General features: G+C 39.6%; 1 protein-coding gene across 6 annotated transcripts in view; it reads right to left on the reverse strand.

The window, feature by feature from the left end:
- The window catches only part of PRORP (protein only RNase P catalytic subunit), a 53548-nt gene that overhangs the window by 20328 nt on the left and 9369 nt on the right, over positions 1–23851 (reverse strand). For 5 of the 6 annotated variants that reach the window (XM_075151648.1, XM_075151645.1, XM_075151644.1 and 2 more), the window contains exons 4-5: positions 22961–23093; positions 8134–8241 (exon numbers count right to left, since the gene is read on the reverse strand). In XM_075151648.1, the coding sequence (XP_075007749.1) occupies positions 8134–8241; positions 22961–23093 (241 nt within the window). The remainder of the gene's footprint in view (positions 1–8133; positions 8242–22960; positions 23094–23851) is intronic. The other variant, XM_075151646.1, reaches the window with a different exon arrangement.

Consider the following 23851-nt stretch of genomic DNA (forward strand, 5'->3'; position numbering starts at 1 on the left):
ATTAGGTGAATCAGTCGGGCTGCCCAAAGAAAACTCATCTTGGAGTTTCTAAAGGAGAAGTGAAAACAGCAAGACTGGAACTCATCCAGTCCAGAAGACACCTTCATTTGACTTCATCACCAGATTTTAGCAGGACTTCTCTACAACATACAACAAACAACCTGTTGCTACAGTTACGAAGTTCACTGGGACATGAATCATCAAGGCACGTTCATTCTGCTCTGCTGAATATTCCTAGTGATTAGAAGAATTCTTGTTACAAAAGATATGATGCAATTCCCCTCATAAAAAGGGAGTGCTTGGGTGCTCCTGTACTTACTTTAACTTTTGATTTGCTGCTATGCACCAAATACAAAGGTAGAAATTATAAATACCAGACAGAAACCGATAGAGATCATTAATTTAATCACATGGGTTTTATTCAGTTTTATAGCCAGCAACAGAGGTTGCAAATCGTAAGGGGAGGCAACACCAGGAAGTATCTGACTTTGGGAAAAAAAAGCAGGGAGAAGTTGTCAAAATGCCCAATAGTCAGATTTTTTAACCTGCTCAGTTTCTGCTGCTCTATTCTTCTCACCAGGAAACACAAAGTCAGATTGGAAACCTCTGAAAGGAAAAATAGTTGCTTAGAGTTGACTGTTGAGGCATTTAGTCAGGGAATCCTGCCAGCCTCCCCCACCATTTCATAACGTTGGGAAGTTAGAAGTTTTGAGAAAGTTTCCTTGTATTCACAGGTAGCCAGTCTGACTTCGTATTTCCTCTCTTAAGAAGTCCTACCTACCTCCTACTGTCCCCTCCCAGTGCTGCAGAAGCAGCAAAGGATGTTGGAGCATACCCCTATGGGAAGAGCCAAACTTGGTGGCTCAAGGTATGTAGTCAACCCGTGCGTTTCCTCGGTGGAAGCACACATGCCAACCACTTGCAGGAGTACTTCTAGAACCTCTGACACTCACGTCCCATACACCTTCACTTACTGTGTATTGGTATACAAAGCTGAATATATTAAATGCCCTTTTATTTCTCTTTTAGCCACAAATGGAAACTCTCAGGTTTCAGAAGAACTGCAAGGTGAGAAGGCCAGGCCCTACCCCTAGGTTTCACAGGCAAACAAATCTAGTCTCCTTCACCTCTCCTGAGAAGCTTAACAGCCTTGCTCTTCTGGATCTGGTGACCAGAACTTTTGAGCTTGATCTATTCTATTTTAGGATGGCCCCAATACAGGAGGGGAGGGGGAAGATTTCAGCATATCAGTATCAATCTCTTATATGTGGCTTTGGAGAAGAACTTGACTCAGTCCATCTGCTGAGATATTCAAGGAACCCCAGAAATTAACTGATGAGAGATGAATGCAATGCTGAATGTTCCAGTCACAAATCTCTAACCCTAAAAATAGGTGAAGTTTCAAGGGTACCCCTTAGTGCTTGAGCTCCTTTCTCTTCTAAGATCATGTTACACGGAGGCTGAAGGTGATGTTCAGTGAAAACACCAAAAATCTTCATCTTTACGATTTGTGCAATACTTAAAGGAAATCAAAGTACAGGTCTAAAGAATGAAACACATGTTGCAAAGACAGACATCTCTCCAATCTTGAGCAATAGAGCACATGTTTCGTTATTGTGGAAATGCAAACTTGGACTACCATTAGAAGACAGAAAAAAAAAGAGACGGAAAAGGCTGGGAGCAAACGAACAAACACGTCTGACTGCTTTGAGTGGTAAGACGAGTTGGTGGGAGGAAGAATTGATGAACTGTCACAGTATGACAAATAAGACCTCTGTTGGATGTATTGATTCTGAACAGAGAATGACTCATGGATCTACTTAATTCTTGCTTCATTTACAGACAGTAAAGTACTTGAACAAATCACAGATGCTGCCAAATGAGTCAAAGAAAAAAAAAATTCTTTTCCATGCATGACTTTTTTTGGGTCAAATTTATTAACAACTGCTTGTTTTGCCGGACAGCTCATACAGTAGAGCTCATATTTTGTATCAAGTATCACTGTCTCACTAATTGTGCAGTTGATCTCTCATATGCATGCTGCACAGTTAAGATGGACTTGAAGACTGGGAAAAATCACTACATGAAAACCTCAGCATGTTAGTACGTGTATTTGTCAACTATATATGTATGCACAGGTGTTAATTTCTTTGTGTGTTTTGTGGCCTCAAGATAATTTTTAGTAAGCGGGACTTGGGAGAGAAAGTTTTACTTACTGTTTTCCCCAAACACTATAAGCTCCAATACTTTTTTTCCATAGATACGTTTTTTCATCATAGAGGATTTATAGGCACAAGGGAAGAGATTTCAAAGTAACAAAATTATGCTTCGAAATTGATTTGGGTTACTAACCCAAGAGAATGATGGGTCATAGGTGCCCTGTTTTTGGTTTGGTTTTTTTTCTCTTTTTTAACTTTAACTTCATTTGAACAGTCATTATTTTTGTCTTAATATTTGTCTTTAAATTTGGAAAACGAGCCTTGAAAATGTGAATAAAGTGCATATCAAAATGATGGTTCTGAAATGAATTTACAAAGCGTAATTCACCAAGGTTTTTCAATTCTGTGGCCACAGTTGGGCTTTTTTCAAAAATTTAACAGGATCATTCACCATTTTCATGTAGACTAGTATCCTACATCCTGGTTTTCTCACCTATTCCAATGAAACTTTTTTCTCACTCCCAGCTTTCCCTTCAAGGCTGCAACCTCTCTCTACCCACTCTTTTCCCTACTGCTAAAGTAGGCAGGGAGTCCAGGAATAACTACTACAGAACCACTAGAATAACTAAAACTATAATATTAGTTTTAAACTTTGAATCCCCTTGATAAATATTATTTTAAGAATATTTAACATGCGGAAAACCAAAATGCAGTAATCTCTTCACACACGATTACTATGCTACTTGCGACCACACAACTCATTTAGTCAAAGAAGCCTTCTCCAATTCAGAGAGCAGCCTCCACTCAACAAGTCTGCTGCTTTTCCCCTGGAAGAGACAAGCAATAGCTGCAAGGCATGTCCTGTCCCCTCACCTGTCACAGAGCACCCCCAACTACAGAGTCATAGCCTGGCTTTTTGTGGCAGGAGAGCAGGTCTGGTGGCTCTGTTGGCAGAAGCTGACTGCTGCTGCAAGCGGGAGGTGTGGGAGGGGTGGCATGCCAGCTGCTGCCACCAGACTGGGATGGGATGGGAGGGGAAGAGCAAGGATCTGGCTTCGTCAGCTGTTGTACAGGCCTACTGTAATTTCAATGAGAATGATATGAACTTATGTAGTCCGTTTATAGAAATGCTGATTAAGTTTGGGAGCAACCACTTTGAACTATCCGCCAAGAGCAAAAACTATTCCTTTGTGCATTGTCAGCCTTAAGGAAGTCAATCTGGAACTATTTTACCAATCTTTTAGATGTCTGAGTTCAATACAAAGATTAGAGAGGGTAAAGTTAGGGCAGAGCTGACCCCAACTGCCAAACTGTTTGAAGAAGGGAATTGTGAGTTAGCTTTGATCCAACACACATTTGAAATCTATATTTAGCTACATCTAACACCAGATGGGTACAGCTAAACAAGGAGCTGGCTGCATACCTCATTTACAATATACCAGTCTCAATGTCAATTAAACATAGCGAAGTACTCTTTAAATTGTGCCTGCTGATCATGCTCCCTCACCCCTCTCTCGCCCCCACCCTGGCCCTTTACAGTCTAGGGGTAGCTGGAGCACAGCTCATTGTAGTTCCCTCACTCCTCTCCTGCAAGCAAAGCAAGATGCTCCAGAGCCTAGATATCCTGCTTGGACTTGGATCCCCCCTCACTTCCAAGGAATACTTCTACAGAAAATTGTGATAAACAGGAAAAATACATTTAAGAATTATGTAACAGTTTGTGTTTAATAAGAGAACTGGACAATTAGCGTGTGGAAATTCCCTCTTTTGACCTTTACAAGGTGAAAGGCAGGGGCACTACAGGGAGTTATGGCAGCAGAGGACAGAGAGTACCAAATGTCATTGTGCTGATAAAGGATTTAAGTAATTAGATACATCTGGAGGAAAGGATTAACTCAACGTCATGATACAGCCTGAATCAACTTTGCTTAGTTAAACTGCAAGGATATCTCAGTTTATAAACTACCATGTTTGGAGTACAAACAGTGACTGACTCATGAAGGCAAATATGCATCAGGTATAGTCTAAACAGCAGCAAAATGCACAAAAAAAATGGAAAAAAACAAGACTGAATGATTTTAGACTTTATGGGAGTTTGTTTCTCTTGTCTGGATTATATAGCAAAAATAATTTCCATTCTGTAATATCTTTTAATTAGGGGTCAACTTTAATGTCTAATTTAAAATGCTGCAGTAAGGAAGCAAAGGGTTGAAAAGAGGTGCTGGCTAATGTCCACTGTTGCAGTTTTACAGTCACTGTGTGTGCAGAGCCTTCAAAACAGATGATCTCACCATTCCCTAGCCCTCAAAAATCTTTGTTCCCACCCTCGTACTACCTCCTCTTTTTGTCAGTAATCGATGCAGCCACGTGGTGATTTGTACCAGGAAACAGACCTAGTATAAAACCAACTTGGGAAAAAAGGGGATTGTAGTTACAAACTGACAGTGTCATATACTAGAGAAATTGCCACAGAATATTCCTGTAAATCTGCCAAGTCAATAATATTCATGATGATCTGCTACGTAAGTGCTGGCTGTGAGGACTGAAGTTGCCTGGGGCTACTGGAAGTCACATATCTAGTTTTCCAGAATGTCAGAACACTTTGGGGATTTAATAAGTAAAAATCATTCCTTCAACTTCTGCTTTTTTCCCTTCTCTTCTCATCCCTCAAGGTATTTGTCACTTGTCCATACAACCCAGCCCCTTTCCAAGATGCCTAAGGAATGCCTAAATGGAATTACAAATGTTAGGATGTTTGAAAAAAGAAAGGAATATTTCATCAATGTTTTCTTATTTTAATCATATGACTAAGAGTTAGCTAGAGTTGGTCTTTAGCAAAACAGTTACAGTTCTTAAAGCTAAATCACAAAGTGGAACAGCATTTTTTGTTAAATTTAAATAAAGACTAGAATGCATTTAAATTACCGTATTATCGTCACATAAATCTTAGGCCTTCTCCTGTGTTTAGCAATGCCCTTTATTTTGCTGTTCTCTCTAAAGCACGTAAGGGACATGGCCCAAACAACCTAACAATTTGCACATAGTAATGCTTACAGTGTGTTATAAATAGAGAGCAACAATCTCATTTTCTCTTTCAACCATCGCTGCATACTAAACTATACACTGGAACAGAAAAGTTTATAAAACAATATCCTGACTGGGTCTAACAGGGGCAGTAATGAGCCCCTGAAAAGAGATAGACTGACTCCCACCTGGAGACTTAAAATAATTTAAGTAAAACACAGGTTGGGCAGCTTTTAACACAGGTCCTTGGAAATACTGCTCCTTTATTATTATCTCTCAAGTCGAACTGAAGAGGTCACTAATGAGTCACAGCATGCCCCTCTTCTTCAAAATGGGCCAGTCATCCTGTCCGAGCCAGCCAGCTTGACCTCAGCGCCCTTCACTCTTAGCTTTTTTCCATCCTTCGTGCTCTGCCGCCAGCTTCTCTTGCATTTATTTCTCCTCTCCATCCTCTCGGTTCTGCACTATGTTTCCCTACGTACAGTGAAGAGTTTAATAAGGCAGGCTGTGAATGGCCCAGACCCGCCACTCCACATTTTCCATGCAGCTGCCTCTGGCGTGAGGATAGCAGCCTCCAAAAGAGGATGTTTTGTGGCAGTCAGCCCTCAAAGGACAGACTACAGTGTTCAGAGGGGTCAGCATTCACAGATGGGGAACTACTTGGCAGCAACACTAGTAACCAGGAAAGCAACACATGCAGAGATTCCTGTGGCCTTCCCTCCCCTCATCTGGAGGAAAAGTTTGGAGACAGAAGAAAGGATTGCTCTGCTTTGCGGGTTTGGTTTTTTTTTTCTTTCTGTTTTTAGCAGTCTTGAAAAAAGAGTAAGAAAACAAGAATACATGCTTCTTGTCAGAAGTATCCAGAATAAGAACAAAGACACAGTCCTCTCCTGACATGTTACAAGACAGGAGTTCAGAGTCATGAAGAAATAAAACAGGATTTGCTAGCATCCAGCATGATCTCGCATTTAAACAATGTTTCCAGATGGAAAAAACTGTAAACTCAATAGTTAATACTGTAATCGTGTATAAAGACATCTATCATAAAAACTAATTTAAAACTTTCCAATGAATAGAGAGGCTCAATACAGGAAGAAGTCTTTAGTAGTTCATAGGTCTAGAAGAGTATTTCTTTCGGGCAGTGAGGGAGCTATTTTGTTGCTTAGAGTGCAAATATATACTTCCTATGCCAAAAAAGGTACTATCCAGTCAGTGAATATCTACAGGTATAAGGCAGAAGTAATGGGCATGTCCATCCCATCTCAGGTAATGACTCTACACTCTCAAAAACAGGATCCAGATAACATGAACAGCAAAAGACTAGCTGGCGGAAGCTCCAGTGATTAACATTTTTTGTGCATGACAAAATGCAGTAATAATTAACAGCAACATAGCTCGTAGAACAAGCACATTTTAGCTAAGAGAATCTTCTTCTGGAGGTAAGATGGGGTGAGCCCAAGTTACTGTTCTGTTGTGCTGGAAGGAAAGGCAGATCTTCCTAAAAATCCTCCTAATCAGTAAATACCTGGGATTCAAAAGAGTTCTGACCTGTATCTATATGGAATAACCTAAATGGGAAGTTAATGCTTCCATACAGTCCTTCTGGAGCTCTCTGGCATCGTGGATCCCAAAGTCCTTCCAACACATCAGAAGCTAAGGAGGAACTCAAAGGCAGTTTATGCTGCTCAGCATGTTAATACCTTGTAGTAAGATTTCTGATCAGAAATCAGCAGTAATTACCCTGCAAAACCAGGCTGGCTCTTTTCTGCATTGCTTCCAACTTTTACAGAACATTCAGGATCCTGTTCAGAGTTCCCACACTGGGACAGGCATGCTCTGAGGTTCATTTCTCTTCCTCTTCTTTGGCAGCATAGATCTGTCTAAGTCTTAAAACACTGTGGCACTACATGCTGCCTGGGATTCTTCTCAGATAATCAACACTTCCTCCCTGATCCCATGCAAACAACTTGTAAACTTCCTTTTCTATTTTCATAGTAAGGAAAGTACCCTCTTCGTGAGCCAGTATCTCATGAAAACTTCACTGCAGCTCTCAAACAAACATCTTTCAGCAAGTTTATCTAACCTCTCTAGCTCAGCTGCTTTTATCTGCATATATGAAAGCGTACCCTGCTTCTTAAGAATAGTTTAAAGTAGTTCTTAGAATAAAAATGTGATTTTTGTAATTACTAGAATTACTTCCTTTATTATCAAGTTCATTTATAACTTAGTTTTAATTTCAAAAGCATGAAAATTTAAATTCTGGCTTTGGAATACATGTGAGCAGCTACTTTGTTATTCCTAATTTAAAGTAAATATTTGATTGACAAAAAAAAACCCTTAAGCCATTTTTTAATGAAATGGTAAAGGGGAGTGCCAAGAACTCTCAAAAATAGGTATCGGTAAAAAAACAGGATTATTCTGAAAATCACCAAGTGGAAAGAACTGAAGCCGGTTTGAGCTGCCCTTGTAAGAACAGGACTCAAATGCTTAAGGCAATAGGAAGTGAAATAAAGTTTAAACTTGTACAGGATGTGGTTTGAACTAAGTAAGGGGTTGTTTTAAGAAGAACTCTTACCAGCATAACTATATTAGACTAAATTTTCTATATGGTAGATTTATTCTGTTCCCCAAAATCCCTATTATTATGAAAACATATGCACTCACACAACATATGTCCTGATAATGTTATTATCAATAACTAGCATTGTACACACGGGGAAATTTAGGTATAATTTTTTACAGCTAATACAGTCAAATACATAAGAAGAACGATCTTTCCACTCATCATTTTTAGTTTGTGAAATCTAAACAACGCTTCGAACTTCATTGTAACGTGCTGCAAAAATGTTTGATCAGTTTCTCAGAGGATAAGTAATAATGAGACACTAATTGTTTTACAATCAGCCTAAGCATACACAAAACTCTTAATGAATATTTAACCAGCACTTACATTTTCACACTGCATCTTTCTGGGTTTTATGTGGGAAACATTGAGTCCATCAATAACAATATCAAATGGAAATCGATTTTCCACAAACGTTTGAAAGGCTTCAAATTCCTGAAATAAATAAATAAACAAACAGGGGAGAAGAATATGTTGAGTTTAACAGAGAAATATTTCATTCAGTTTTTATTTAAAAAAGAAACAACGCCTAAATCTCTCACTTTGCCTTCATTGGCTACATTTCACATCTTTACTTGCATATTTGCTAAAACAACCACCAAAAACCCCCCAAACTTTAAAAGATAGAAGTGCTACAGTGGATACTTCCAACATAATTTTAAATTATATTACAGCTGAAACCTAAAACTTTACAGTCATCCAGATTTTCAAAGTTATAATCCAAACTGCACACTTTTATAAAGATACATGCTATAGTCATTGTTACGCAACAGCTGCAAGACAAAGCAACTTTACATACCAGTAGACTGTGACACTATCACTAACTCTTAACGTTTCCAAATGTAAAATAAGCATTATATTTAGTTTCTCTGTAAGAATTCTGAAATCTCTGAATGCCAGTCTTTGGATAACAGACCTATATTTAAATAAACATTCATTTAGAAACACAGCACTCCATTTGTGAGAAAGACACAGCTTTAAAGCTAGCAAAACAATGAACTTTCTTATTAGGTCAGAAATGCAGTCATTGAGCAACCAACAGCATCCATCCAGTTTTTCCAACAGAAGGAAAACCGCAATTGCTTTAGGCTTGAGACCCCATAGGAGGAGAACAGAATACAAAGTAATAGTAAAATCTTCAGGAATTTGTCCCTTGATTTTTGAGGAAAGATTCAGTGCTTTTAGCAGACACTTGCATTAGATTTCTATTTCCTGCTTCTGACTGTTTTTAATGGCCTCAGGAACCCTAATCCATCCTGGTGGCCAGTGACCTGGTTTCATAAGTGACGTTTCTAGTAACAGGTAAGACTTATTTATCAGGTAATAGAGGTTTCACGGTCCAAGGCTATAAATGAACTTTCACAGGAACTCAAAACAATTGCAAATTTCATGCCTTCTGCTCAAAATTCAAGAAGCACTTCTCTAATCTTGCCTTCTCCCGTGTAGCCATATAGCTATATGTCTAAATATATAAATCTAAATATATAGCTATATGTCTAGATATATAAGTCTAAAGAAAAAACAACCCCTCGGCACCCAAACAAAAACCTATACAGCATATACAATTTTTCCTCAGAGAACAGAATGAAAGAAAACATTTATTTGTCCAGAAAATATATTGCTGTCAGGCAGTAACAAATGATCACCAACTTCAAATTTAGTCAGAATGCTTATGCCAAATTAATCTAGGAAAAGTGTTACTTGTATTAAGAGTACAAACCAACCAAGCAAGATAAGGATGCCTCACTCTGATGTTAAAATTTCAGGTGTAATTTCCAAGTGAACAGAGGTGTACTGGTCAAAAGCACACTGACGAGAACAGAGACAATACAGGGCTCAGTCTAGCACCACCAGAATCAATTGTCTTTTATGTGATCTTTCCTTTCTCCATGGCTTAAATAAATGTTATTATTAAGAAAGTATAAAAAGCTGGGCAAGAAAACGATCATCTCAAACAAAAAGAAATTGTTGGCACTTGTGAAGGGTTTTCCCCTGTCCCCCAGCCCCAATCTCAATGTATTTTATATAGATGAATAAAAATTCTCATTGCCATCTGACAGGGACACCACAACACAGAAAGGAAGTCACTAGCAAAGGCGGTGGCAGGGAGCGGGAGGAGAAACAAATGCAAAACCAAACAACAAGGATTCCTGACTTCTGGGGTTAAGCCATCCAGTGGACTTCCCCACGGTTCAAAATCAGATGAGTCATCACTGCAATATTGGATGGCTGTCTGAAATGTGGGAAAGATAAAAAGAAGGAAAACACACACAGACCAAATGAGGGTGAAATAGGAGAGTTTTGAGACAAAGATGAGTGAAAATGGAAAAGACAAAAGAAAGTGGAAGCAGATGAAAACGCGTGGTAAACAATCCAATAGAGCGTTATTTTCCTAATGCCAACAAATACCAACATTATTTGAAGTAACATGGTTACAGTCAAGTAGACATTTTTATAAAGTATAATGTACATGTAATCTTCTCTTCAAGGGCTCAGTTCAATACAAAGCAAACACTTTGTGGAGAATTTTTAAAGTAGTATTTTATTTCAAGTGACAATAGTTCTAGAGCAGTTCCTGAAGGGATGGGTTTTCCCTGACGGGAGTAGAGTGCTTTGTCAAGGGAAACCACAGGACGAGCTGGGGGAGCAGCAGAGGAGTTCGGTGGGTCAGCGCTCCCCTCTGCCCACTCTTTGCCAGGCTCCCTCTCCTCTCCCAGCAGGGCAGATGGAGCAGGAGCTGCCAGGAGGGTCCTGCTGAGAGGCACCAGGATAGGCTCAGCACCTCTCAGAAGCCAGCTCCTGGCTCTCTGGGGTTTACTTTTGGAGCTGGGGAGAAGCTGCAGCCTTTTCAGTGTCATTCCCTTGGCCACCCCACCCTTCCCAGCCATCTCCTCTTGGCCACATCTCCTCCGTTCTCAACAGATGCCTGACAGCATGCTCCCGCCAGACTCCCAAATCTGCTCAATTGTTTTGCCTCACTACCAGTAAACTGTGCAATACGGTAGGGAGAGAAGGTTTGCTGCCACAGGAGACTCTTATCCACACAGGGAGATGAGGAGTTAATAGCAGAATAAGTGCAGAAGACAAATGGCCAAGTTTAATTTATGTCACCAAATACAGAGGACTCCAGTGAAAAGCCTTAGACAGACTGAAAATCCCCAAGGATCTGTTCATTTTCTCCTCGCCATCCATATTTCCCCAGCAACACACAAGACTGCTCCTTTCCTTTTCCAGAAAAAAGTACATAAAGAACCACAGAGAAGATCCAGGTCTGCTCCCCTGAGAGACAGTTTTTGAGTCGCCATATTTCCCATCTTTTCCGGACACAGGGAAGGAAAAGGGTGAAGCCCAGGAATAAGTACCAGGCTATGTCATCCAGATGCAGTACAAAGGGTTTTTCAAACATACACAGACTTATGGTATAAGAAAGTATACAGTTCGAAGGATGCTGATCTTTCAAAGATCAGGATTTGTCTGGACTTTATGCAGATTCTACTTACAGACTACTTACAGAGATGATTCACCCACAATTCTCTAAAGGTATTTCCCTCACTAGCCAACGGTAAGAAGAAATTGAAGATCTTCTTTATAAGCAGTAAATGAAGTAGAGCACAGCTGCAGCTAGGGTACAGCTGATCAAGAGGAGTCAGACACAGTAATCATCAATGCAGTACAACGATGACATGAAAGTTGGTTTAGGCAAAAAGAAGTGAGCTATTCACACAGGCTTCCCCTTCCCAATGGAGAATGCCACGCATGACCTACATACAGCCCTGCGTATGCCACAGGAACATTTACATGGAAACTTCCTGCTGAATACAACAAGGGGCGCTTCTGATGAACCCCTTCAACGCACCAACAAGTAGCAAAACATATCTCTCTCTCTCTCGGTAAGAGCACCGAAACAAACACAGCAAACCTTACACTGATTTCTAACTTGCTCTGACCGGGTTAATCTCACAAAGTTTCTTAGGAAAAGTCCATTTTCCCAGCCTCAGAAATGCTATTCAAACTTGCTTCAACAGAGTTGGCAACTGAAGGGATGAAACTTTAAAAACACATTCAGCACTGCTTATTGACATGACCCTTGTAATGCTCGGGAGCCACAGAAAAGCGTTGCAATACAGGCTGTTACCTCACTGCAAGACTTCCCCCAGCAGCCCGTGCACCGCATGAACACGCCTCCCTGCTGCAGGAATACGCGCAACGCAGCAGGGTGCTCACGGGAGGCTCCAGTGATATCCTGTTTCACACCACGTACAAAAGAAAAGGGAATTTTAAAAAACCCACCTGATTTCACTCATTGCCTAGCTGGGAAAATAGGGGAATGCCAACTACGCAACTATTAGAAATGATTCACCGCACCTTCTACTAAGAAAACTTATCTTTGCAAATGGACACCCCACTAACTAAATTGATTTGGAAGTAAGAGCCAGCCATAACAAACCCATGATGGATTTTATCTTGATGTGGAGAATTAGAGACATTTATAATAATTTTTTGTTTAACCACTAGCGTGTGGGTGGCTCAAGTCCATTCATATCTCGGCAAAAGCACAAAACAGTCTCACATTTTTTTTGTATTCCACAGCAGCTGGATGACTCATGTGCTATTTCACCATCATTTTATACTGGTGTGTACTGGTGCTGCCACAGAAAGAGGCGTTTCTACCTTCTCCCTTCCCGCAGCCATTCATTCCTAGCCTTGCCCCCTCCTCTACCTACACACACACGTTTGCTGGCACAAGGAGAAAGACTGAAGTAGACAAACTGAGCCAACGTGAACTCAGATAATGTAACAGTCTTTAGCCTGCACCAGTCCCCCTGTTCAGGCCAGAGCACAGAGGTTTGTCCTGGCATGACAATGCAGCCAGGACACGGGGTAAGAATGAGACTGGTAGCAGGTGAGACTACTGGGATCACCTTTTCCCACAGGCAACCCTGACTATGCTAACTGACTGGATTGTGACGCTACAACATCTTATGACATTTATCTCTCAACCTGGGGTACTGCAGCAAAACAAGAGATAGAGGTTGGTTTTAAACAACAGACGTATAGGAATTATTGTTTGAAAAAGAAAGAAAGAAACAAAAAAGATTGGTTTTGTTATTTTAAACCATTCATTTAAAAAATAATTTAAAAAAAAAAGGTGTGACCTCAGACTTCAAAAGTTTCGCTTACACAGCCAATAATATTTGAAATAGCAGTAGTAAAGAAAATAGGACTTTTCTGTAAGAGTATTAATACTATTTCAACTTCTGTAAATACATTTATAAACAGCAATGTATGTTTTTCTTCCAATACCAGTGCACACACAGACTACAAGCCTCAAAAGCACAACAAAAATGAGGGGAGGAATTCATTATTAGTATTTACAGATTTATTATGTTAAATATGATAACATAGAAATAAACATTACAATTGAAGACAAAACAAAGAAAACATAGCTAAACAAGCATGTCCTTTGATAAGAGCAATGACAGTAATTCAAATGAGTATTTTGAAATAATTCTAATGTCTATAACAGATCTAAGGGTATGACAAGTTTCAGATCACAGAAAGGTTACATCACCTGAGCATTTTTCTCCTCAAGTCTAAATTGAAAATATGTTGGCAACTAGAAATAAAAATCATGGTATTGCTCAAATTCTTCAACAATGCAAAATGTCTACTGCTCTAAATGCCAAAAAACAAAGTAATATAACATACAAAGGAGATACATGAGCAAATCCATACAGGACTTTTAAATACAAGAAAGGCTATTATGTTCATGCCAACACATGGAATTTGAAAAAAAGGAAAAAAAAAAAGAAAAAAAAGAAAAAAAGAAAAAACTCTACCCAAAACTATTAAAATCACAGCAGAAAAGGCTGCTTGTCACTTCTAAACAATAAAGTTTATGCTCACTCATCAGGAATGGTGGAGAAACAGTTAAGTTGACAGAAAGACAAATTAAAAAGTGCAAAAGTATTCAACATATATTGTTTCCAGAAGCATTCACAATAGTTTAAGCTTTGTACAACAGAAGAAGCAGTGGTTCCCCTCTCTGTATTAAATATATTCAAGTGCAAGGAAAGAGCAAATTCTAATTAACAGAATATTATAGTGCACTTAAGTATTATGTAACTTTACCCTGAAAAACAGGGTGTTTTTCAACACCGTAAGAGCAGCTTTTAGAGAAGTGAAAACATTCACTTTTTAACAGTTTCATAAAATACAAAGTGATGGGAGTTGCTTTGTTTTCAGCAATATTTCTTGGTATCAGAAGAAAAACACAGGAATGAGCATTAGTGTGTGAGAAATAAAATTCAGCTGTCAAACTGAAATCCAGCCAGTTTTTTTTAAGGCGCCTTGTTGGAGCACTCTTAAATCTGTCTGTTGCTATGCCTGAAGGCTTTGAATATTTCCCCCACAGTTTCAAAGCTTGGAAATCCCCTTCGAACCTTTATAGGCAGGAAGACTTTTCTCAGTATTGTGTATGGTATCGCTATGTACTCAGGATTGCATACAATTTGTTTGCCCTCTGTTGTACGCTTCTAGAGTTAACAAATAATCCAGGAGTCACAAACTCCTGTGGCTGTGGCCTTCAGAGATACCGTCACAAACAGGAAGGTACTCGCAGGCACACTGACAACCTGGCTGAGATGTGCTCTGTGTTGCCTGTTCATAGTCCTCCGTCAACAGCAGGCACTGTTGTCCCGGGACTTGTTCCTGCCTGCCTACAGCAGACAGCAGAGGGTCAGCCACAAGGCCAGTGCGAAACCTGGACCTCAACACTTCTGAAACGTCCTTCCTGAGCACACCTAACATGGAGGGAGGAACAAGCAGTTTGTGCTGGTCTCCTTCGTGGAAAAATGCCCTCATCTTTGCAAGGCTGCCATCATAAGTACAAGAGTATAGGAATGGACCATACCAAGCTTTCTTTTAAAACAAACAAACAAACAAAAAAACCTTGCAAAGGCAGAAGTATTTTGAATTCACGGTGCTTTCAAAATTAAAAACACTATTTTGGAACCTTTTCATCTTAGGGCAAACCACCTGACAGAATGCTACACCAGGAAAAGACTGACTTCAATGCTTAAATACGATGTAACGGGCATTACAGAAAGACAGTGGAATAATATAAAAGCAATGCATCATGAACTTCATAGAAAAGACAGCATCCCAAGTAAGTGACGCAAACTAGCACTTAATTACAGACAGTCCATAATATCCACGTGGAAAAACGCTACATGAATAGCAGTCAGCTGGATATACCTCCATGGCGCTTTCTCTGCTATGCTGGTATGAATGTTTGAAGCAAATCTGAACAAGGAACTGATCTAGCTGAAAAAACACCCACAAGAAAACAAAACATTATTTTGTCATCTCGGTTTGTGCCCTGCTTACCACGGGGCTGTGCCCACTTGTTTCCCGGCATACTTGCAGGGGCCAAAGGGGGCAGGAACGAACAGCTGGCAGGGTAGTAAGGCAGTTATGCTCATTTAAAAATCACACTGCCACCAAATGCTTATGCTAACTAATATTTGCATTCTCAAGAGAAACTGCAACTGTTCTGAGGGGCTGAATAACACGACTTGTTCTACCCCTATTTTAATTATTTCTAGAAACAATTCGGAGGATTATAAACCTATGCACCCAGCATCTGTACACTCTAATATGGTTGAACCGATCACTAAAAATTGTGCAAGCCCTCTGGAGTAATATGATCTGGTAGAGTTTAATGTGCACACCTTTTGCAAAAGAGTATCTCTAAAATTTCTTTCCTTGTGTCAATGAAAAAGTAGGTGAAGTAGAACCAGATGGCATTAATCAGATTTTCAAAAAACCTTACACAAGACTTCATAAGCTACTAAAACACTGAACTAGTTATAGCATGAAAAACAGGCAGAAAAGAAAAAATAAAGGGTCATGCTAAAAAGTTAGCAGCATTTTTCAAAGTTCTATACTAATTCCCATGTATATGAAATATTTTACAGATATTTAGGAAAGGGGATGGCACAGAAGCAGCCAAACCAGTGATGAATACAAAACCAAATTAAATTTAGCATCAGAAAGATGAAACAATGCATGATGTAGGAAGAAAGTGCACTTATGTTTTACAGATTTCTGGAGGAACTATATCAACTTAAATGATCATCACACTGTAACGAAAACATCTGCTCAAATTGCTGATGTTCTAAAACAAATCTAATCAAATCCTAAGAGATAAGGCATTGGATAGATAACATGGAATTATTATAACTTATTAAGCTATTCTAATTATCATAGATTATAATGAAGCCCTATATTAGACAACTCCACATAGGCCTCTGCAGCATCAAAAGAATCTGTCTTTGACCACAGCTGGAGACCAGCTCCTCAACTTAGAAGGACTTTGGTAACGGACCAAAGGACCAAATGGTAAAGGACCATTCGATATTGCTTAAGTTCCAAGGGGTAATATTTCATAGTGTCTTAAATCAACATGTGCTCACACTAATTTTACTGTAGAAGTATTATCACAGAACTTAGCAATATTCAGAGACAGCAAACACTTAAAAAAAGGATGGTAGTGTATGCAGTCTGCATTATGTAAACATGTCTCAAGATCCTACTTAGTGCAATGCATGAGCTGAAAGTAAAGGACTGTGTCGAAGGGGTTCCTGATAAAATTATCTCCTTAAAAATCAGCTACTCAGATAATTCAGATGGGTTTAATTCTTTAGTTAAAAGTTACTGTTCTGACTTCATGTTTATGGTCCTGTCTGCCTCTGTGATCAGCTAATGAACAGGAAAAAAAAATACTTCATCAAGGTATGCCATGGTGAAATTCTTCATTTTCCTCTATTTCTCTCAGTTTCTTCTTATACATTCTAACTAATATAAAGAAGATACAGATCTGAGAAAAATCACTGCATAGGCAAACCATGTTTGTATTTTGCTTAGCAAGATCTTCAGATGATGTACAGTGGAAACAAGTTAAGGATAGCAATGGTATTTTAACCAAGCAACTGGTGTTAAAAAAAAAAAATTTGGAACCAGATTTTTCTTACTTGATTGCACTAACTGGAATATGAAGAATGTATCATGTTAGGAGAATTTCCAAATACAGAGGTGACAAAGTAGTAGTTTAAAAAGACTGTGGAGGACAACAAAACAGGTTTAGACAGTAGATTGGAAGAAAGGAGCATTATTGTGTTGCAGGGTGGCCTAATTTTGCTGCATAACCATTTGATGGCAAAGGAGACCAAGTGACCTGAATAAAATCCCAACTCATTCCTTGCCGTATGAATCGAGAAAAGAAGGACTGTGGACCACCCCAGAAGATCTGACCCACCCTCAAGAAAGATTCTTTAACACTGAGGTAATTGAGGGAAAGAAATATGTGCTGAATTTATAATGTTTTCATCTAGATCTATTTCTCACTAAGGAAGCAGCTAAGTCTTTTATCCTCCTGCCAAAAGACTCTGTGCTTCTGTTTGCGTCCATTATCAGGAGCCTCTGGGGTAAGGGAAGATGCAAGAGAAACCTTAGAAAAATTCCAACTGTCTTTGTCTCTCACCACCCATTTCCCATTTGGTCTCCCCTCTTCTCCTCCTTTTCCTTCCTCCCAGAAGTTCCCTCCCCTCTAGCAGATCATATCACAAGAAGAGTGTAACATCCACCCTGAATTAAATGGAGGCAGGAGGACAGAAAGTAAGCACGATAAAGGCTGCAGCGCTCTCAGACTCTGAGCACTGTACTACTGCAATCGTCTCAACACCCACCATAAACCATTACCTGTCCTTGTTCGGTGCTTACTAGACCTACCAGATTGAGTAGTGGATCAAGCTCTGGGGATAGTGTTCTCTCTAACCCCCAAATTCATTCTAGTTCCAGACAAAACACTGCAACTTAAACCCACAGCTAATCCCAAGCCCCACTCAAGACAAGATCTAGCAGCAAAGATGTTACAAGATGTTACAAGATCTGGCTCTTAAGGCAATGCAGGATGCTGCCCTATTGAATACTAAGCCTATCCTGACTGAGTCCAGTGGGCCATATTTAGCAGAGATCTGAAAAAAAAAAAAGAAAATATGTTCAACCCTATCTGCAAATGTTGTCTCATCTTTGTAGGTTTCCCTAGACCTATGACTGCACATCTTTATGATCCAGGAGTCTTCAGGCTTGATTATCAGTGTATTTAATTTTAATTGCAATGCTAACTCTATCCTTATCTACAAGCTAATGACCATATCCTCCCCATAACTAAAAATTAGCCACAAAGCAACAATGGACTTGGTCATCAATCTGCTATTCTGCAAAACCTGTAGAATTAAGCTGTTCAGCACTGGCCATCCTATAATCCTAACAGCTATAAGCAAGTTTTTTGATCAATGTTGCTGCAGACTAGATAACACATTTGTCCTTACCAATGCCACCTCTTAATTTAATGCTCTGGCCTAACCACAGCCATATTAAGCGAGTGCTTCAAGTACTTTAACTCCCAAATATCAACTCTTACCCTAGTAAGGGTAACACCAACACGTACCCAACAGGCTGCCAATAAGCCCTTCATCTCCACTGGCATCAGCTCTCACTCAATCCTAATGAACTTGTAAGACTCCAACAATAACTCAAGTTCTCCAGCACCTGCTGTCCACAACACTAATCCCCAAACACCATACTTTCAGAACTTTCTAGATTCAGCAATGACAGGTTCTTCCATCCTTGCCATCCTGAAACCCCAGCCTTCTACAAGTCAGTAACTCATACCTATCCAAAAATTAGTCATAACTTGCTCATCTAAGCCAACGTCAGCATTCATCGTACTCTTAGGCCTCCTAGAGGAGAGGAAGGAAGGAAGGGGGGGGAGGGGGAGAAAAAAAGAAGGGAAAAAAAAAAGCAAGCTCAGAAATCTCTACCATCTTGAAGCCTACGCTAAGCCGTAATCCTAACCCTAACTACAGCTCACCACCCCATATCCCTCTCTAGAACTAACAGAAAGCTTTCAACCCATGCTGGTACCAGCAGGATTTTCATCCTGCCAGCACAGTTCTTGCAGAAGCTAGCTCTGAATCCAAGTGCTGTCATTTTAAACTGAACCCTAGCAAAGTTACCCACCCTGCCACAGAACTGACGAGAACTTTCAGTCATTCCCACCTGAGAAGAAACCACAGGAACTGTTCCTGCCCAAAACAGCCCCCATGCCAGTGCAAGGGGCTTTGCAGCATTCAGCAACATGCCAATTTTTTGTACTCCTACTGTAGAGGACCAACAACTGGAAATCTGATCCCTTTGCTGCAATGTGGCACATATCTGGGAGGGAAGGGGGCACATGAATCCACGGGAGAAATTCCACCCAGCCTTCTCCTTCCTTCCATGTTTCCTCCTCTCAGAAAGTTCTTTGCTCCCTGGCAGTGACAGGGAGGAGGCAACATATATGGGAATAGAGATAGAGGAGGTAAACGGCACACATAGCCTGAGCTCTGGCACACACTGTGCACACAGTATCAGCTGTTTGCTGGGAAGGGGTTTTTTCCTCTTCAGCCCCTGATCTTCTCAGGAGACACAGCAGGCCTAACTGAATTAACTACCCTTCTCTTTCTCCCTGAGCTCAGGCAAAGAAGTCATGACATCCAGGTGCAAGATGGACAGCCATCATCACCCAGGCATCTCAGGGCAGGTAAGGGTAGCTCACCTTGGAAACAGCTCAAGTGCAGGCAATTTAGCTGACTTTGACCACAAGTTGAGAGTCAACAAAGCAGGTAGAAGAATGAGAAGATCATGCTGGAAGTTGGGAGTGAAGGCTCTGCCAGGTGGGGTTAGGGCAGACTGTGTCAGACATAGTTTTCTTAGAGTTTGGAGTACATACGATTTTTGGAAGTAATAAACTACTCCACTCAGAACAGGACTGACATATACCACACAGGGCTTTGAGGCAAATCATGGAGTTGGGAAACATGCACATGTTGAAGCAGAACCAGAGCATTATAGAAAAGAAAAGGCATCAATCTAAAAGTAAGAGATAGAGCTTTATTTTCAAGGCTCCTTGGAAACAGCACAACCTCATTCAGTTGCAAAAGTAACACTTTTGAGAGCGTTACTCTCAAAAGAGATGAATGGGTCACTTCCTCTTCTCCCTCCAGTCTCTTATATTCTAGAAGAATATGTAAAACCCCTTTACACACTTAGCCCAGATCTAGCGTGGGGACTTTACATGCCCACAAAGCCATCTCTTCCTGCCCTCTTGACAGCACATACACATATCCCACGTGCTTCCTTCCCCCTGCACAACATTCCTTTCAGGCTGATCAGGGGTCTGAAGTAGTCACGAAGGGAATGAAATTACTGCATTTGTGTATTTGAGAGAAACACCTGGGAGCAGCTGCGACATGGAAGTCATCACAGCAAAAGTTCATTCTGCCTCTCAGTATACCAATTATTATCATCTCGGGCTCAATGGCATAGCTCCCAATTAAATACAGCCAGAGTAAACAAGCATCCAACTGAAAACATCATATAGACATTGGTACAAAAGGTGACAGTGTTGTTACAATTGTTTTTTTTCTACAGCAGCCTGCAAGGTTGCAGCTTGCTATATTAGATCATTGTATGACATCCTAATAGGCCTTTCAGTAGTTGTGCATAAAGATCTGAATCGATGTCTATTTTTAATGTGTAACAGGTATTTTCTTATCACAGATAATCAGTTTTATAGTTCATGCAAGCCATCTTTTCAAAATATTTGTAAATAGTCTTCACTACCATTCTGATGTACAAACCTAAGTTGTTTGATTTTCTTTCCTAAAACTAATTACAAAAAAGATTTTTTTTTTTAATCACAGGACAACAGACTACTTTTGGGAGATCCCCATCAAACTAAATCTTTGCTCCTAATTTTCTATTCTGATCACATTTATTCTTGAGAGAAATAAAATCAAATAAAGCAATGATGCTGTTGCAAAAGTAAGACATAAGACTATTGCTCAGTGGGAAAAAAAAAAGATTCCAAATGCATTACATATTCAATTTGAAACATTATTGGGAAAAAAATGTTTAGAGCTCAAAGCAACTCAAACTGTTTCCCTGAATAATAATTTCATTGCAAGAAATACAGATGCACTAAAGAAAACTAGTCAGGAGAAAAGAAGGAATAGAAAGATAAAATGTTTTCTATTTGAATTGCGGCTACTACAAAAAAGTGACTGACTGGAAAATGGAAAACCCCCTCTCAGATATACTTGCTTACATCCTATTTTCAGACTCTTCACCTAGTTTCCCCTCTGGAAAACCCTGGCTGCAGGAAAAGTCACACAGTCTGGCACACCTAAAATGGCCAGCATATTTTCATCACCACACGTCTGCTTTCACAGCACAAAGGCAACTAAAAAGTCCCAAATTTATTTCTGGACATCTCTGACACACCACAACACTGTTTTGCTTCTACCCCTGTATCCATGCTCAAAATTCACTGAGGGAGCAGACTTTAAGCTGTACAGCCAACAGTAAACATACAGAGTTCATCTCCTTTCAGCCTGCTCGTGATTGCCTGCCAGTAGGGAACTGGAACAAGGTCAACCTGGAACTAGCAAGTGGGTGGCCCCAGAGTGGTAAATGATGGAATTTCAGCTATCACACGGACTAACAAAATCTACTGACATCAAAACTTAATGTATTGAGTCTTTGTTTCATTAGATTGCATTCACTTGATCAATCAGGTTCCCAAACAGGGGGAACATCATTTCCACTACTGCTCAGCTTGGGCGTGAATGTCCTGTTACACAGAACTCCCTTCCTAAATCTCCCCACCCTCAACTGGTACTGCTAATCTAGCCCTGGGTACTTGACAAATTTGAAATTTTCAAGCCAGCAGTCACCATAGGGAACAGAAATGAAACTTCACAGACTAAGCAGTTAACTGGTTGAGGAATTAAAAGTTTTGTTGTTGTTGCTTTCTTTAATAAACCAACCTCAACCATAATTTTCACAAAGGCTTTTAGAAAACAAGTAAAGTTAGTTGTACAGTGTGCAATAAAACACATTCTTTCATTTATCTTATAATATTATAGAACAACAGTACCCATTAAATACTTAAAATTAGTGCTACATTTTTAAGGATAATTTTACTCCCATATAAAATTCACAGCTAGATCAGCTAAAAGTCCTGAACTGAGGAGAAAATCTGTGTGGAAATTAGATGTCTGAACAATAGGCTGCATGTACTACAAGCACCCCAACACTAACTGTTTCCAGTTTCTGTAACTGTTACACACGCGCAATGTCTGTGTCTGCAGAAAGCCTGAAGAATTAAACCTGGTGTAACCTGGTGTCCTCTTCCGTATTTTCAGAACCGGTGCAGAAGTGAGGTGCCAGCTGCAGGAAAATGTCATCAATACTTTCAAAGGCAAAGCAAAACCACCCTGGGATGTGGCGTGGGCTCCACCTAGTGGAGCTCAGCTTCGTTCCATATTGCTATTCCTGAACCACTGATCTCCACACAAAATGAGTAAGAAATAGAACAGCAGTATATTATAGTGTCGGGAAATTATACCCTCTCATATGTTTACAATGACCTTTGAAAAGCTTGATACTCCTGATGCATACGGTAGTTATAAATATGAAAGTGTATCTTTAAAATTGAGGGCTAGTTGGTTGGTTGGTGGGTTGTGAAAGTTGACTGAACAAAACGATAATTGGTTCTTTATTGCTTCTGGCAAACAGCTGCCCAACTGAAAAAATCAAATATTCAGCACATAAAATGTAAGCTTCAGATATGATACTGAATTTAAGAAACACTAGGACTTCTACTTTTTTGCAAGCTCAAAATACTAGACGTCTTATTTTGTTCTAGTTACTGGGTTTTATTCCATATTTAAAATTTAGCTTTTGAAGGATTAAAAGATTTCCATACCGGTTAGATTTTTTTAACATAAAAAAAATTCCATTTTAATTATTTCGGTATCCATTAACAGCTGACTGAAAATATAAGAACAAAGACAATATGAAAGAGGTCAAGATTTAGACCCATTTTATAAACACAACTGAAAAAGATACATAGGATACTTCAGTATCTAATGGCCTATTAATGTTTAAAGCAAAGAAAAAAAGATTTGTGGCGTTTTCAAAGTTCTTGAACATTAATTGTATATTACCCTCCTAGCCAATGAACCTGACAGCATGCAAGACCTACCTGTGGGCTTGTCTTTCTAAAAGTGTCAGTTCCATGTATCACGTCCCTTATTATTCTTTCTCTGAGATTATTATACTCCTCTTCCGTGAGGTCACTGTCCTCCAACTGATGGTTGCAAACTGGGCACTGTCCGCTGTAATAATAGTGAAACAAGAAAACAAAAGGATAAAGGCTTTTAAATAAGAAATACCTTAAATTTTACTAACTTATTGAGTGTTTGTGTATCAGCACAATTCTTTACAAGAACTCCAACACAGTACAATCATCAGAAAATTAGTTGTACTCTTTCTGGGATGCATCCAAAACCTACTAAAGTCACTAGAAATATTTTTATGTGATTTAGTGGGATCAGGATCAAAGATTTAACTCTAGAGACGTTTGAGGATTTAGCACTGAAACTCTGCATGAGAGCATGGGAAAAAAAAAAGATTATTTAAATATTCACCAGCATTTATTTAGGCCTTGAGAGATCAGATTTCAATTCTCAGCATTACCACGAATTTCCGTATCTCTAATATTTGGAAGTTTCCCCACTACACAGGAAAGTCACCATGGATATATACAGCCCAGATCTCAATGTGGGAAGGTGATGCAGTTGTACTGGCCTGGCCAGAACATATGAAGTAGCTGTAGGCACACTACTTGAAGCCAGCAGGCAGGCCACAGAGCCTTGGTCTAGCTATAACTCTATTCCAAAGTGTTACAACAAGAAAATGCACTAGTGAAATGCTCCACTATTGTGCCACTGACTGCTCCTACAAAAAAGCTAAGCTATCTGTGCCTGGTTTATCAAAGTTTGGAATAAACAAACCTGCCACAGGTGTAGGAATAACCCCACCCAAAAGAAGAAAAAAGAAGAAAGAAAGAAAGAAAGGAAAGGTAACATAAATC

The sequence above is a fragment of the Calonectris borealis genome, chromosome 5 (assembly GCF_964195595.1).
Source record: "Calonectris borealis chromosome 5, bCalBor7.hap1.2, whole genome shotgun sequence".
NCBI lineage: Eukaryota > Metazoa > Chordata > Aves > Procellariiformes > Procellariidae > Calonectris > Calonectris borealis.